Genomic DNA, 18,277 nt, shown 5'->3' with positions numbered 1-18,277 from the left:
GAGATGGTCAACTCCCACACGTGTGGGCGTTAACATTTCCGTAATTTAATGAGTTTTGCTCCAGTACCCCCTCCCCACCCCTACCCCCCACCCCCTAAAAGTTTGCAAGACTCTTAAAGTTACTTTTAAAAGTACTCTCATACATTCACGATTATCTAATTCTAATCCTTATTTTCTCAATGGATCAAACAAGAGATCGAAACAATCTAATCTTTTTTATTGAAGGTTAACTTCTAATATTCACCTTTAATCTACACCCAAATCTGTAAACTTTTCTAGGGGGTGTACCGAAGCAAAACACTTATTTAGTACACCTATATCTATTTGATCAAGTAAGTTATTAATTAATTGCACCTATGCCCACATACTTTTCTTGTGACTAATTTCCTTGATTGGACATTGAGTGCACAACACCAGTAGTGGTGCACACTGGGTGGATGACTCAAATGCAGGTGGTAGGATAGGTGCTTCACCGATATAGACATGGAGCTGGCCCGGGTGGCCCATGCTCCTTTATTCGTGGTTGGTTTGGTTTCAATTAGAGTAATAATCATCTGCATTTTGGTTTCCGTCTGATTTTTTGTTAATTAACTGAATAATTCTCTTCTGCTTAATTAATTGATGAGACGGACTTTTGTCTCTGTTTTGGAAAAATAATAATCATCTGCATGGGATGCTTCTCACTCACATGTAGAATAAAAAACATCTCATATTTAGGAAGAGAGCAAAGATAATTTAGCACCCTCAATTATTTGCCTCCACCTGCAGTTATGGCCGGCTTCACAAATTCGATCAGATGGAGGACTAGCTCGTCTCTCTCCGCTCATGCCGTTGCTTTCTGCACTACATCTGTATGTATACGGTTAGAGAGGGGGAGAGAAATTTCAATCCTCCTTGTATACGCCTCTCTCTCTCTCTCTCTCTCTCTCTCTCTCTCTCTCTCTCTCTCTCTCTAAAAGCAAGATCCCATACTCTTCAGCTGGCTTATTTATACGGCGGGCCTCACCTCCTCTGCTTCCTCCACAAGTGCAGCCGCAGCCACACTAGCTACGTACTTTGCCTGACTCCTCCAGTTTCATGTGTGTGCCAGCTTCTTGGTGCTTGCATAGTGATCGATGGACGACGCAAACAAGCCTCAACGGCCGCAGCAGCAGGAGGAGCAGAAGCCCATGAGCGAGGACAAGACGACGATGATGAAGGTCTTGTCGGAGGACGGCGGTGGCGAGGCCGAACCGTCGTGGGAGTCCGGGGACGGCGACGCCGCCGACCACAACCACCGGGGATGGAAGGCCATGCCGTACGTCATAGGTGATTGTCACTACATCCCAGCTATCTGTTTTCCCTGCATGCACATGTCACATCTTTTCGATCTCCCGCTGAATTCATTGCTGCTCCTATTGTTTTTCTTGACCTGGATCTCAACAAACTTTGTTCATGCCATCGTAAATGAACCGAAAAAGCAGACAGCAAAGGCGTGCAGGACAAGTAGGGACGGAGGGTGACAATAATTCAGTTAGTTGCTCACATGTATCGCGCCATGCCATGCCGTGCCGTGCCATGTTTACCTCTATCTCTTTGCGTTGCTTCATTGAGACGATGAGTGAGTGCCCACAAATCAGCAACCCAGGCCATGTGTGTGTGGTACCGTGATTTGCACCCAGCACGTCCAAAAAGGGCGCTATGCAGTAGTACATGTCAATGCAATGTATACTTCTCCTCATTCTTGACCACGAAATGCAAAATACTGTAGCCCCTAGTTTTTCTAAGCAAGAGTTCAAAACAATATTTGAAAACGGTAACAAAATCCAAAAAGATTTTATATGTACATCACTACCGGAACAGGGCCCGATGCCGACGGCCATATATATGCCGACGGCCCCCGTCGGCCTAGTCTGGGCAATGCCGACAACCATGTCCAGGCCGTCGGCGTAATAAAGCCGGCGGGCTATCCCGAGCTATGCCGACGGCTACCGTCGGCCCAGAAGAGCCGTCGGCTTAGCCCAACCTACGCCTACAGCGGCCGTCGGCATACATTGGCCGTCGGCATAGTTGCGGGCCCGGCGATCCCGCTCGTGATGTGCCGCTAACGGCGTCCGATCTATGCCGACGGCCGAGACGGGAGGCCGTCGGCATAGATGCGTTTACAACGTCATCGATCCGAGGCGCACCGACCACCACCTATGCCGACGGCTGCCGTCGGCATAGATGCCACATCACTGAACCGCGGCGCGTCGGCCATCTGCCCTGGCCGCAGCTATGCCGACGGCAGTTTTTTTTTCTTTTTTTCATAGCTATATTTTATGTTCTCTTAAATATTATTATTTGACTAACTTACATATAGTATGTGTTAATAAGCATATATACATTATTTTTCGGTTCTGTACAGAGCGGTGTGACCCCCCTCACGAACGGTGCCGCCGCCAGCCGGCACCTGGAATGGGGAACAGCCGCATCGGGTCTTAAACGAAGGGGACTTTGCTCCCAAGTATTTATATATATATCGGATGACCTACCACAACCGGGTGGTGTTGTGGCATGTCCGAAGAGGCGGCACGCGTCTCCGGTGCGTGGCCCCCCTCACGGACGGCGCCGCCGCCGACACCTGGAGGGTGGAAACTGCCACGTCAGGTCTACACGGAGTGGATTTAGCTGTGGGTTTGGCCCGGATGTTGCTCCCCGGTGTCCCTCTGGGCCGACCTGACACAACCGGGTGGAGAGGTCCACTGGTCAAAGCCCATCCGTGGGAAGTCAAAGGGCTAGATCTCGTGGTCAACCGCTCCAGGGTAAGGCGGGACGGGGGGCCTGGGGGTAGCAATGCCACCGGAGCGTCGTACCGGGCCCTCATACATGCGGAGTGGTGTTGTGGCATGTCCGAAGAGGCGGCACGCGTCTCCGGTGCGTGGCCCCCCTCACGGACGGCGGCGCCGCCGGCACCTGGAGGGGGGAAACTGCCGTGTAGGGTCTACACAGAGTGGATGTAGCTGTGGGTTTGGCCCGGATGTTTCTCCCTTGTGTCCCTCTGGGCCGACCTGACACAACCGGGTGGAGAGGTCCACTGGTCAAAGCCCGTTCATGGGAAGTCAAAGGGCTAGATCTCGTGGTCAAGCGCTCCAGGGTTAGGCAGGATGGGGGCCCTGGGGGGTAGCAATGCCACCGGAGCGTCGTACCGGGCCCTCGTACATGCGGGGTGGTGGTGTGGCATGTCCGACGGCCTCCGTGGGCTAGCATGCCGCCAATCTTGCGCACGCGGCTTCTCACAAGTTTGAAAGTGTTGTGGCATGTCCGAAGAGGTGACACGCATCTCCGGAGCGTGGCCCCCCTAACTGACGGCGCCACCAGCGGCACCTGGAGGGGCGAAACGGACGCGCCGGGTCTACATGGAGGGGATGTAGTTGTGGGTTTGGCCCGGATGTTGCTCCCCGGTGTCCCTCTGGGCCGACCTGACACAACCGGGTGGAGAGGTCCACTGGTCAAAGCCCGTCCGTGGAAAGTCAAAGGGTTAGATCTCGTGGTCAACCGCTCCAGGGTTAGGCGGGATGGGGGCCCTAGGGGGGTAGCAATGCCACCGGAGCAACGGGCAACACACTTCCTTCACAAAACTGGGCATGTTCTCTCTCGGTAGCTAGATACTACCTCGGAAATGTTGCAGTTTACAAGAGGCCTTCAGTTAGGCTTCTGCGAAATGCACTCAAACTTTTAACCTACAAGGGCCACATGACGCCACCGTGCTAGGTCTCGAGGATTTCCGGCAAAGTATGATTTTTTGTGGATTTTAACGGCTAGATCCGGCATGTTGCTGAGGCACATTCACCCTCGGGGGTGGGGCCTGCCCCTCCTTTGGTTGCACTAGGCCTACACATACAGCAAAGACATCATATATGATTTGACAAACCACTTCTGGACATCATTTCAGGTGGTCGCCATGCAGATCTGTAACTTCCCGCATTGAAACCCTACAAATGCAATAAATGTCTCAAATATTGCAGGCGGCCCCGAAAAATGCCATGTCCTGCCACGTGTCATGCGATGGCCCCCTTTGAGATCACAAGAAGTATCGAGGTCAACGGAGAAACGGGCAACACACTTCCTTCACAAATCGGACAAGTTCTCTCTCTATAGCCATATACTACCTCGGAGATCGTGTAGTTTACAAGCGGCCTCCGGCCAGGCTTCTACGAAACACGCTCAAACTTTTCCCACACATTACAAGGGCCATATGATGACACCGTGCCAGGTCCCGAGGATTTCTGGCGTCATATGATTTCCCGTGGATTTTAACGGCCAGATCCGGCATGCCGCCGAGGTACATACACCCCCGGGTGGTGGGTCCTGCCCATCCTTTGGTTGCACTAGGCCTACACGTACCGTGAATACATCATACATGGCTCTACAAACCACTCCTGGACATCATTTCAGGTGCTCGCATTACAAGCGGCCTCCGGTCAGGCTTCTCCCGAACGCGCTAAAACTTTACCACACCCTACCGTGGCGGGCTCGGCCCGGTCGGGAAGCATGGGAAGGAGCGAGCCGTTTAGACCGATGCCCTTCTCCAAAATTGTTAAGTGTTTACTCGGAATAAGAGGAGAAAATACAATTGCAATAGCTTAAATCTCATTGGTGGAACCAGTTGTGGCATGGATTGATGACATGGCTCACATCTATCCATCCATCTCTCCACGCCACACGCCACATCCACCCATCTAAAGAAAAGGAGGAAAAAAAGAAAAAGAAAAACAAGACAGAAACCCACCGCACGCCTCCCCCTCTCCCTCTCTCGCTCGTCTCTCGCTGCTCCCTCCCCCCACCCACGAAACCATCGCCGCTGCTGTCTACGCCGCTCGATTCCGGCGTGTTCCGGCGGCCCTCGCCGGCGCGCCGCACAGATCCGTGCTCCCCTGCCGCCTCTCTTCCCTTCCTTCCATCCAGATCCGCTTTTGGCGGCCCCGAGAGCTCACCCACGACCCCTCCCCATGGCTAGGGTTTCGAGGGTGGCGTCCCCTCCAACTCCGGCGTGTCGCTGGCGACTCTGCTCCACCATCTTCGACGTCCACCGCAAGTCCCACGGGCGGCTCCGCCTCGTGGTCGGTGCTCCTGCACCCGGTGGCTGTGGGGCGGACGCACGCGGCGGGTAAACTCCAGCGAGACGGCGGCCCCCTCCACGGCGTTGCGGCGGTGCACTGCATCGGCTAAAGCATCCCCATGGTGAGCCCCTCTGCACTCCTCTGTTCCCCCCTTTTCCTTGTATAATGATGCTTCACATTGCTTGATATGAATGTGATTTTGATCAATCTTCACTTCCGCCTAGCTAGCTAAAAGAAACGTGTGTTTGTTTATGTATGCTATAACAAATCACGTACGTGTATGCTAGCTAAAAGAAGCAACCAAGCTAGTAGCTTAATTGATATACAGGAAACTAGCTAGATGTGCCTCTCTAACAATGTGTTCATCAGGATGCTCTCAGGTATCGTTTGAGTGCGCTAATTAGTTCGGCCAGCCTCTATGATTTATTCTGATAGTTGCTGGAGTACTTCTATTTGTGAAAAATTCGACGCAACAAAAAAATGTTAATCAGTCTGCTCTCTCAAAGTCAAGTTTGGGCTGCTGCATATGAATGGATTTTTTTTCTCAATTTGGGAGCTAGGTACTGGTGGAGTTTGGTGTATCCATAGTCCGCTCTCTCAAATGTTAATCAGCCTCTGTGATTTTTTTCTCAGTTCTAGAGATGCAGGGAGGGAGGGACGTCCATGGATTGGACTGCAAGGATTAGATGCAAACCAATGCACATGAGGAGGAGAGATGCAAGCCATGCCATGACCTGAAGGTCCCTGCCGTGAACCCCTTCCCCTTCACGTGTATAATCATGCTCAACATATGATTTTTCTAATCTTCAATTCAGCCTAGCTAGCTGTTGTAGTACTTTCTTGTCTCCTTCCAAATGTTGCCCCAGTCCGTTGAGCTTCTCATTGCTCCAAGTAGTACTGCTATTTTTCTGCTCTGCAATTTTATGTGCATGGTTCCAGGCTCCCAGTCTACCACTTTTGTTGCTGTGATGTCGAGCTCTGCTTTCTTTATTATCACGAGTTGCAAAATTAGTAGGAACTAAACTTTTGTTAACTTATTGGCTGAACCAATGGAACTACTGTTATATTTGATTTGTCACTCAACTAGTTCTGCAATGATTGGATCGAATGATGGCATGATCCTACTGTTATCATTGCAATTATCTTGGTCTTATAGATGTTATTGTTCCCGTCATATAGCACATGCTACTTTCTTTATTAGTTGGCTGATGATTCTATTTGTTCATATGTACAAGTGCTAATGTTTCTTTGTTATCTTATAAAGGATATAGTCCTTCATTTGTATATAGCTGTAACTCTCTTATTGATCAACATATACTGATTCGTCTCTTTACTGCAATTACTCTGTAGTTCATGATTTGCTCCCGTAGTGGTATAAAATTATAGTTTCTCTTTCAAGCTGGTACTGTGTTTGATATATACTAGTCTTTATCTAAATACCATGTATTGGTATTTCTTGTATGGTTTAGTACATCATCTACTGGTGGTTTAGTTGTATATTGTACAGGACATAGTCCTGATGGTTGCATGTAGTGATAATTCTTTCTTTGCATTAGCTATTTCATATGTTTCAGATGATTTAGATGCATGCTTATACTCCTATCTATACCAGGTGCATGTGTTGTGCTTGTGTACCTGTATACAGAATAGTACCCATGTGTAAGTGGGTGTATGTGTTCTGCTTACAGCAGATGTTTAGTAAATGTGCTATCAATGGCCTATTTCTTCTTGCAGGTTATGGACTATATCTTTTCTTGCCAATTCCCTCTCTCTTAAATCTGATTTGAACAGATGCTACACTGGTCTCTTCACTTTCTTTCTTTCTCTCCTAGTCTCACTGATAAGAACATGTGCTCCTTCATCTTGCCATGCCAATGATGGTGTCCTGAGGCTCTCATCGTTACTTAACAACAGATGCTGCACTACTTGATCCAATGATGCAATAGTCCTAGCACTACTAGGCTGCCTGAGGACAATCCCTACTTCAAACCCTACCTCTGGGCTAGTTGATTAGTAGTGGGTTAGTTGGATTTCATCTGAAAACTAACCCAAGCTTAATTGAGGGACCCCCTAATCATGGAGTTAGTGCTAGTTTGAATTGATCTTTGGGTTTGGCTTTGATCTATACTTTGCTGGCTCTACCTCTGTCTTGGGCTATTGGCTCCATTTATGCAGTGTTGGCTCTCTTCTACTGTTTCTTTGATCAACTTAATCTGATTGGGGTTTGACTAATGTTTCCAAATTCCTAAGTGCTAGCTCCTACAGTAAAGGCATTTTGCTAAGGGGAATGCTGCATTTAAACCTTGATCAAGTTTTTCCTGTTTGTTGTTTCTTGTTTTGCAGGTTGATGAACTGCAAGAAAGAAGCAGAAGATGAAGAACTAGATAGTTTAGTATAGGTTTAGTTTAGGACTTTTTGTTTCTTCTTTTATTTCCTTTTCCTCTAAGTGTAATTCCTGAATGCTTGTAATTGACATTTATATTAATAAAGTCTATTGTTTATTATTCAGACCAAATAATTGTAGTGTTCCATATATTATGAGTATAGTTTCTTTTATTCACTTTTTGCAATATCACTTGTATTATTTCTTCATCAAACAGGGAAGAAAAACTATGCCTACGGCAAAGCCGTCGGCATAGATCAGCCCAGGGCTATCCAGGGCGTGCCACGTGGCAGGCTATGCCTACGGCAAAGCCGTCGGCATAGATCAGCCCAGGGCTATCCAGGGTGTGCCACGTGGCAGGCTATGCCTACGGCAAAGCCGTCGGCATACCTCTGCCACATGTCGTCCCCTGGTTCGTCAGCGCTTTTGACGGCGCCGTCCATTGCCGTCAGGCGGAAAACACTGCCGACGGCTGGCCCACGGCCGTCGGCATACGCTCCTATGCCGACGGCTATACTACGCCGACGGTCTGAGAGAACTACGCTGACGTGATCTACACTGACGGGGCTATGCCGACGGCAGCCGTAGGCATAGATCTATGCCGACGGCACAGGACCTATGCCGACGGCCCTGGGCCGTAGGCATAGCCCGCGAGTCCGGTAGTGCATATATAGACATGAACTATATTTTAGTAAAGAAAATCATCAATACATCGCTTTATGTAAAAAGACGCATATATCTAGTAAAAATGAATATATATTCATGATATTATGGATCCACACATTTGCCTTTTACTGTAGCTTACAAATTAGAATATTTTAAATAAAATTTTACGCACATGTAGAACCCAACTATAGTATGTGGAATGTTTTCAGAGTTTTTGTAACTCCTAACTATAATTCGCATATTTGAAAGGCACGGGGCTCCATGCCTATATACTGAAATGGGTGATTTTGTTTCCAAAATACTACTCCTACGACAAGTCACTATCCCAACAATTTTACTTCCATTCCTTGTTTTCACCGTGCAAATTTTTTTTTTGGCAAATTGCACATTTCATGTGGCAGTCGAACCTCCTTTTTTTCCAAATAACTTTATGTGGTGGAAAATTAAACTTCTCCCCTTCTTCTGGGGTGGTGATTTTGCGTTTTCTGTTTTCTACACTAATATTGTAGACTCAGAAAGGGATTGTATCCGTTTAACTACTTCTCTTTGAAGGCAAGACATAAGTGCTAGAAATTATTCACAATAACTATTTTAATGATTTATATTAGCAGCAGTTCATATGCACGCTTTGTTAAAAAGAAATTCATGATCATATTTTCTACATAAAATCAATCAAAGATTTTTCATTAGAGTCCGCCAAATTATGTGAAAGACAGATGTCTACAAAGCCGTTTAGTCTTCAAACAATTAGCAAGCCGAACCCTTTATAGTCAAATCGACAAAACAAAGTGACATTTGTTTGTAACTTGATGCAACTTGTGTTGGCGCCGCATCCTCACAGCGCCTCTTCTTCTTCCTCTCTCAACTATCTATTGTGGTTCTCTCACAACACAAGAACACACACACACACGCGCGTGCACACACACACACACACACACAGCTTTGCAAACGGCTTATTGTGGTTCTCTCACATAAACTCACACACACAATGAAGCCACATCTTTTCTCCAGCTCTCACGGCCACTTTTTCGTTGACTCAAAGTGATATTTATACATAGAGGAGGTTTGCCTCCCGCATTCACTAGCCAGCCACCATACTCGGCCCCACTAACATCACGTACGTGCACGACCCGGCTAACAGATCCTTGAAACACTCCATGATCTGTACGACCGGCTAAGCAGCTAACATCTTATATGCATCCACCAATAATTAACTGCATAACCAACTCCTGGACTCACTCACGTAGACAACTAACTCAACGACCTGGCCATCTCAGATCACTAACATGCAACGCACACATGCACGTGCACACATGTCAAGATTAATTCCAACAACTTGGACATGTTTCTCTAAATGGCAGCTGAATTTGACAAAATAAATGTTATTTCTTTTCAAATTTAATTTTGAGTAGTGAGTGTAGCGTGTGATGGGTTTGTTGAATTACCTACCAAGCCAGTGTACACACTAAATTGAAGTGAAATAAGTTAGTAACAATGAAATGGATTGTCTGTTGCAGGGAATGAGACATTCGAGAAGCTTGGTACGATTGGGACGTTGTCGAACTTGTTGGTGTACCTGACGACGATATACCACATGCCCAGCGTCAAAGCCGCCACCCTCCTGAATGTCTTCTCCGGCACCAGCAACCTCGCCACGGTCTTTGGTGCCTACATCAGCGACACCTACCTCGGCCGTTACATCATCATCACTGTAGGCACCGTCTCCTCCTTCATCGGCATGCTCATCCTCACCCTCACAGCTGCCCTCCACTCCCTCCACCCTCCAACGTGCAGCTCATCCAAAGTGAAACAATGTCAAGGCCTAACTGACTCCCAGATTGCCGCGCTCTTGGTGTCCTTCTTCTTCCTTGTTGTCGGCGCGGGCGGCATTCGGCCCTGCAACTTGGCCTTCGGGGCCGACCAGTTCGACCCGCGGACCGCCGACGGCCGTCGTGGCATTGCTAGCTTCTTCAACAGGTACTACTTCACCTTCACCATCGCCATTATGATCTCTGCCACCGTCATCATCTACCTCCAGAGCTACGTCAACTGGGCGCTGGGCCTCGCCGTGCCCGCCGCGCTCATGGGCCTCTCATGTGCCGTATTTATCATGGGAACGCGCCTCTATGTTCGTGTTCGGCCCGAGGGCAGCCCATTCACTAGCTTCGCCCAGGTCCTCGTCGCTGCCACTCGCAAGCGCCACCTCCGGCAAGCTCTTGGCGCCGAGGCCGAGTTGTTCGACCCGCCACACAAGAGCAAGCTCGTCTCCAAGTTGGCATACACCAACCAGTTCACATGCCTGGACAAGGCGGCCATGTGGACCCCTAAGGACTTGCTATCTGCTGACGGGAAGACGCCGGTGCACCCGTGGCGGTTGTGCACGGTGCAACAAGTGGAGGAGGTGAAGTGTCTGGCGCGCATCATCCCGGTGTGGTCGGCAGGGATCGTCTACTCTGTGGTGCTCACCCAGTTGGGCACCTACGTCGTGCTCCAGGCGGCGCAGACCGACCGTCGGATCAGTAAATCCAGTGGCTTCCAGATCCCGCAGGGCTCATTCATCATCTTCCAGATGCTAGCCCTCACACTCTGGATCCCCATGTACGACAGGTTCGTGGTGCCGGCACTCCGGCGCTTCACCGGGTGCGAGGGTGGCATCACCCTGCTTGTTAGACTATGTATAGCTTCTGTACCTATGTACGTATATGGTACATATTGTAACACAACCATTATATATAATGAGATAAGCCACCCCTAGAGGGTTGTGCTGGTTCCTCAAAACTTATTGTCTTACATGGTATCACGCTAGGTTACGATCGCTTCCGCTTCTAAACCCTAATACCCGCACCGCCGCCGCAGCCGCCGCCGCCTTCACCGCCGCCACCGCGCCACCGATCGCGCCGCCGCCATGTCGAGCGCCGCCATCATCGGTTCCACTGCTGCGGGCTTCCTCCCGGCCTCTCTTGCGGCTCTGCTCAACCTCCCGCTCGATGCCGTCTCTGTTCCGGCTCCGATCGGGACAAGGAGCATCGGCTCCGTCTTCTCCACGCCGCCGGCGCCCTCGCTTGGGCGTGACCTCGTGGTCCACACCGCGGCGCCGCCGTCCGCTGCGGACTCCGCAGGCGTCGTCCCGTCGCTCCTGCCGCAAGCGGATCACACTGCCCCGCTGGCGGGGTTGGCGGCGTCCGCCCCGGCCGCGGGCCTTGCGGCGTCCGCCCTGGCTGTGGTCCCGCCTCCTCCCGCATCGGCTTCGGTGCCTCCGACTGCCTCCATGGTGTTTCCACCCCAGGCAGCCTCCTCGATGGGATTGTCTTCGCCGCCGCCGTTTCACTTCGGTCATCTCATCACCATCAAGCTCTCCGCCGACAACTACATCTTCTGGCGTGCGCAGGTTCTCCCGCTCTTGGGGAGTCACTACCTGCTAGGCTACATCGACGGATCGCTTCCCTGCCCACCCGCGCTGGTAGACAGCGTGCACGGTCCGGTCTACAATCCGGCCCATCGCGTCTGGACGGGGCAGGACCAGGCGAACCTCTCCTCCATCCAGGGGTCGCTCTCGCCGGCAGTTGCCGGCCTTGTTGTCTTCGCGAAGACGTCTCATGAGGCCTGGACCATCCTTGAGCGCACCTTTGCAGCGCAGTCCCAGGCTCGTGTCTCTGCACTCCGTCGTCAGCTTGGAGAGTGTCAGAAGCTTGACTCCACTGCCACTGAGTTCTACAACAAGGTCAAGGGCCTCGCCGACACATTGGCCTCCATTGGACAGCCCCTCACCGACTTTGAGTTCAACTCGTTTATTGTCAATGGTCTTGATGAGGAGTATGATGCCTTAGTCGAGATCATCAACGAGCGGGGCAACTCGACACCCATGCTGGCACACGAGGTTTTCTCTCGGCTCCTTCTCACTGAGCAACGGGTCGAGACTCGCCGCACCAGGGGCACTGGCTCCCTCTCGGCCAACGCCGCCACCAAGGGTGGCCGCTCTTCTTCATCACCCCGGTCTCCCTTGGGGCTGCCACCGTCGCCCGCCTCGGCCCCCCCACCTACTGCGACCTTACCGGGGGCTGGCGGTCCACGTGTGTGTCAGCTTTGTGGCCGCGATGGGCACTGGGCCTTCAAGTGTCATAAGCGCTTCCAGCGAAGCTTCCTTGGTCTTGGCAATGACGGCAAAGATACACGCAACAATGCCCGTCAGGTCGCCATGGCTGATCGTCCCGCGCCGCAGAAGAAACAGGGACACACTCAGTCCTACTCCATCGATCCACACTGGTACATGGACTCTGGGGCGACAGAGCATCTAACCAGCGAGATGGGGAAGCTTCACACTCGTGAACCCTATCATGGCTCCGACAAGATCCACACCGCCAATGGAGCAGGTATGCACATCTCTCATATTGGTCAAGCATCTCTTCTCACTAGACATGCCAATAGAAGTCTTCAGCTTCGCAATGTTCTTCGAGTTCCATCTGTGACCCGTAATCTTCTTTCAGTTCCTAAACTCACACGTGGTAATAATGTGCTTTGTGAATTTCACCCTTTTGATCTTTTTATTAAGGATCGGGGCACGAGGGACATTCTTCTTAGTGGGCGGTTGTGCCAGGGCCTCTACCGTCTGGAGCATCCTGGTGTCGCTCATGTTTTCAGTGGAGTTCGGGTCTCTCCGTCACAGTGGCATGCTCGTCTTGGTCACCCGGCCACACCTATTGTCCGTCATATTTTGCGTCGTCATGAGCTTCCTAGTTTGTCTAGTCATAAAGATGTAGCAGTGTGTGATGCTTGTCAGCAGGGGAAGAGTCATCAACTTCCTTTTTCGGAGTCCAGTCGTGAGGTGAAACATCCTTTAGAACTTGTGTTTTCAGATGTATGGGGTCCTGCTCAGACTTCTGTCAGTGGTCATAATTACTATATCAGTTTCGTTGATGCTTATAGTCGCTTTACCTGGCTTTACCTTATTAAACGCAAATCTGATGTGTTTGATATTTTTGTTCAGTTTCAAAAACATGTTGAACGTCTTCTCAAGCACAAAATTGTTCATGTCCAGTCAGACTGGGGGGGGCGAGTATCGCAACCTCAACTCTTTCTTTCAGTCGCTTGGGATAGCTCATCGTTTAGCATGTCCACATACACATCAGCAGAATGGTTCAGTCGAACGTAAGCATCGTCATATTGTTGAAGCTGGTCTTACTCTTTTGCCCCATGCATCTATTCCGTTTCGGTTTTGGAGTGATGCTTTCACCACTGCATGCTTTCTCATCAACCGTACTCCTACTCGTGTTTTAAACATGAAGACTCCCATTGAGGTTCTCCTTAATGAACAACCTGATTATACCTTTCTCAAGGTATTTGGGTGTGCTTGCTGGCCGCATCTTCGTCCATATAACAAGCGCAAGCTTGAGTTTCATTCTAAGAAGTGTGTTTTTCTTGGCTATAGCTCTCTTCATAAAGGTTACAAATGTCTTCATGTTCCCACTAATCGTGTCTATATATCTCGGGACGTCGTGTTTGATGAGCATGTTTTTCCCTTTGCTAACCTTCCTGTGTCCACTGTCGAACCACCATCCCTGCATTCATCCTCTGTTGCTTCTGACCAATTTGATGATGTTGCATACTCTCCTTTGCTGTTACCTAACCATGGTGCAGGAACCGGACGTGGAGCTCGTTTGGAGCTGTTGGAGGATTCACCATCATCATCGTCGTCTTCTGGTGGGCACGTCGATCGCCCTATGTTGCATGGCATCGATTCGCGTGCCCATGCATGGTCACCCGACGAGCCCGTCGCGCCGAGCATCTCCACTGCTCGGTCCGTTTCGCCAGCGGCCGCCGAGTCGCCCGCGGCTCGGCCCGTCACGCCGTCTTCGCCTGCGGCTCGGCCCGTCACGCCGTCTTCGCCGCGGCTCGGGTCCTCACGTCGCCTTCATCAGCGGATCGGCCCGCGACACCGGCCGCGCCACGGCCCACTATGCCGAGCTCGCCATCGGCCCGGTCTGTGATGCCGGAGTCGCCAGCTGCTTCGTCTGCTCTGCCGGTTTCGCCGGTGGGTCGGCCTTCTTCGCCAACCGAGTCCGAGGCTACCGTGACTGGCTCCTCGTCACCGGCTGACTCGTCAACGTCGTCGTCCTCCAGCCCGTTGCAGGCTGCTCCATCGACCTCGGTGGTTCCTGTGTCCCGACCACATACACGCAGTCGCAGTGGCATTTTCAAACCTAAGGAACGTAAGGATGGTACGGTTGCTTGGTTGGCTGCTTGTTTGGCTGCTGCTGTTGCGGATCCATCTTCTGAGCCTCGCTCATATCAGGCTGCCCTGCGCATTCCACATTGGCGAGAGGCTATGGAGCAGGAGTTTCATGCTCTTCTTCGTAACAAGACATGGACTCTCGTTCCTCCACCACCACGGGTAAATGTTATTGACTCAAAATGGGTATTCAAAGTGAAGAAGCATTCGGATGGATCTATTGAGCGTTACAAAGCGTGACTTGTTGCTCGCGGTTTTCGGCAGCGTCATGGTCTTGACTATGAGGACACCTTCAGTCCTGTCGTCAAGCCTACCACTATTCGGCTTCTTCTCTCCATTGCTGTTTCTCGTGGTTGGTCACTTCGTCAACTTGATGTGCAGAATGCTTTTCTACATGGATTTTTGGAGGAAGAGGTTTATATGAAACAGCCGCCTGGTTTCTCTGATCCTGATCGTCCTGACTATATCTGTCGTCTTTCCAAAGCACTATATGGTTTGAAGCAAGCTCCTCGTGCCTGGCATGCCCGCCTTGCCTCTGCCCTTCGTGCTCATGGGTTTGTGCCGTCTACTGCTGACACTTCGTTATTTCTTCTACAGAAGCCAGAAGTCACTATGTATCTTTTGGTATATGTCGATGATATTATCCTTGTCAGCTCTTCTCAGTATGCTACTGATGCTCTTGTCTGCTCTCTTGGTGCTGATTTTGCGGTCAAAGATCTTGGGAAGCTTCACTACTTTCTTGGAGTTGAGGTCACTTCTCGTGCTACTGGTCTTGTCCTTACGCAGAAGAAGTACTCCTTGGAGTTGTTACAGAGAGCTGGCATGCTGAAGTGCAAACCGACCACCACACCCATGTCGTCTACCGACAAGATAACAGCTGTTGATGGTGAGCTTTTGTCTCCTGCGGATGCCACAGAGTACAGGAGCATTGTTGGTGGACTTCAGTACTTGACGATCACGAGACCAGATATCTCTTATGCTGTTAACAGGGTTTGTCAGTATCTTCAGGCTCCCAGAGATACTCATTGGGCTGCTGTTAAACACATTCTTCGTTATGTTCAGTTCACCCTGACATTTGGTATGCATATTCGGCCGACTTCCTTTCTGGTCCTTTCGGCCTTCTCTGATGCAGATTGGGCTGGTAGCCCAGATGACAGGCGATCCACGGGGGGTTATGCAGTATTCTTTGGCTCTAATTTGATCGCCTGGAGTGCTCGGAAACAGGCTACTGTGTCACGTAGCAGTACTGAAGCTGAGTACAAGGTTGTGGCTAATGCTACTGCAGAGATTATTTGGGTGCAGTCTTTGCTTCAGGAGTTGGGTTTGTCTCAACCACAGCCTCCTATTCTTTGGTGTGATAACATCGGTGCTACATACCTTTCTGCAAATCCAGTATTTCATGCCCGAATGAAACACATTGAAGTTGACTATCACTTTGTACGGGAACGTGTATCACAGAAGCAACTCCAGATCAAGTTTATCTCATCTAAGGATCAACTTGCAGACATCTTCACTAAGCCTTTACCGCTGCCACGGTTTGAGGCTTGTAGGCGCAGTCTTACCCTTCTCAGTTCTTTAGAAAGTGGCTAAGATTGAGGGAGGGTGTTAGACTATGTATAGCTTCTGTACCTATGTACGTATATGGTACATATTGTAACACAACCATTATATATAATGAGATAAGCCACCCCTAGAGGGTTGTGCTGGTTCCTCAAAACTTATTGTCTTACACTGCTCCAGCGAATCGGCGTCGGGCTGGTGCTCTCCGTGGTCACGATGCTGGTGTCAGCGGCGGTGGAGCGCCGACGACGAAGGATCGGCTCATTGATGCCGTGGTTTTGGCTGGTGCCACAGCAGTTGCTGGCGGGGCTGTCGGAGGCGTTCGGTGCCATCGGACAGATCGAGTTCTACTACCGGCAGTTCCCGGAGAACATGCGGAGCGTGGCGGGGGCGGTCAGCTTCCTGGGGATCGCGGTGGCGAGCTACGCGAGCGGTCTGATGGTGACGGTGGTGCACAGGGCAACGCGACGGCGGGACGGGCGGCCGGACTGGCTGGCTCAAGACTTAGACGAGGGCAGGGTGGACCTATTCTACCTTGTCAAGGCCGCCCTCGCCGGAGTGAACGTCGTCTACTTCGTGGCATGCGCGAGGTGGTACAAATTCAAGAGGTCTGGTGAGGATGCCCTCGCCAGTGATGACGTCGACCTCGATGAAAGCCCCGAGAAGGCTGCGAATAATATGACGCCGGTTTAGATTAGTGCGTGATGATTATAGTAGTATTACGTAACTCGGATGCATGCATAGATCGTTAGGTTAATGGAAATGTATATGCTATATGTGTATGATCGATCATTGATCCTAGTGATGTTGGGTGTGCTTTGCTCCGCGATGGTGTCGTTGGGTTTTCATATTTTTCTTTTTACTTCCTTTATCTCAGAATATAAGTCATATTAGTTTTAGAAAATGACAAACATCTTTAAGTTTGCCAATTTGTAGAGAAATATATCAATATTCAGAATATCAAATATGTATTATTAGATTCATCATCAAATGATTCTTCATATTTTATTTATTTAGTATTGCGATCGATAATTTTTAGCTCTGAACTTGGTCAAAATTAACAGAATTTGACTTTCAAGAACAAATACACACTATATTTTAGAATTGAAACGGAACCAACCATTCATGCATAAAAGTTGGCCGCTACATATCTATTTTTTTTTAGAGACACGGTCACTACACGCACCTCATAGTCGACTTCTACTTAAAAATTGCAACATAAATTTTTAATAAAAATTAAGAAAAATGTGAGCATCTATGCCAGGTCTTGAACTTAAACCCGGGTGGATAGGTTCGACCACAAGAAACATAACCAACCGAGTTACGCTAAGTTCACGGTTGCCTGTATATATTAATGCGTCTATCGTACTATCGTACATACATGTACCATTTAATCCATCGTCCATCCATCACTCAATATATAGTATTACTGTTTTAGAATATACTCCCTCTGTCTCAACAAAAGTGCCACTGATTTAATACAAAATTCTACTAACTTTGTACTAAATTAATGACACTTATTTTGGGACGGAGGGAGTAGTTGGTCAAACATTTTTACAACAACAAGCAATTGTTATTTTTGCTAGTTATAATTTCAGATGGAAGGTTCCCACATTTTGCAAAGACATCCTAACATTTTTTAACATATAATGCAAAACAGAACTTATATGTATACAACAAATACCCAATCAATGCAACATTCAAAAACATACGAACTTGATAATTTATGACATACACATAATTTATACAGCAAACACAAAATCATCACAACATACCATCTATATATGTATCTGTAACATTTTATGCAGTTTACAAAATAACCAACTAGAACACTACAACTTGTTCCAGTACAGAATCAATTCAGACTGACCTAACAAAAATTTAAAGTACGGCTATATAAATACCACACACCAAGATTAGATATAGGAATTCAACTTAGGAGAACCATTATGGTCCCAAAAAAATACCAAACTTGCCGGTGGGGAGTTTGGCCGAACTTATTTTGCATATGTGACGATGATGGGGATTGAACCAAGTTTATATGACGGCCCGTTGTTTATTCTTCGTTTGAAATCTCTCCTAAACTAATTATGCATTATAGTGGCAAACAAACCAGCAATGCATGCACACATGTAGAGAAACACATAACAAATAAGTGATCAATAACGGACTTGAATAATTGTGACCAAATTTAGGCTCGCCGGGTTTGGATATGAATTTCTTAATTACCGACGTTGAAACCACAGTGAGGAGAGCACCATGCTTGTGATGGACGTTGCATATTTCCAAATATCTAGACAACTAGTAATACTCTAGGCGTGACTATATTTGACTTGAACAAGAAATATTTTTTAGATTGTT

The 18,277-nt window shown here is 49.1% G+C and overlaps 1 protein-coding gene across 1 annotated transcript; it reads left to right on the top strand.

Moving 5' to 3' along the window:
• The first annotated feature begins 742 nt into the window (after positions 1-742).
• Positions 743-18,271, top strand: LOC119307275 (protein NRT1/ PTR FAMILY 2.11-like). Its single transcript, XM_037583355.1, has 4 exons — positions 743-1,308; positions 9,648-10,795; positions 12,498-12,500; positions 16,097-18,271. Exons 1-4 carry the CDS (start codon positions 1,116-1,118, stop codon positions 16,607-16,609), a joined length of 1,857 nt encoding a protein of 618 aa, XP_037439252.1. The 5' UTR covers positions 743-1,115; the 3' UTR covers positions 16,610-18,271.
• Positions 18,272-18,277: the final 6 nt, after the last annotated feature.

This window comes from Triticum dicoccoides, chromosome 5B (assembly GCF_002162155.2).
Source record: "Triticum dicoccoides isolate Atlit2015 ecotype Zavitan chromosome 5B, WEW_v2.0, whole genome shotgun sequence".
NCBI classification, from domain to species: Eukaryota; Viridiplantae; Streptophyta; class Magnoliopsida; order Poales; family Poaceae; genus Triticum; species Triticum dicoccoides.
The sequence above is the reverse complement of the archived record's forward strand: the minus strand, read 5'-3'. Positions and strand labels throughout refer to the sequence as shown.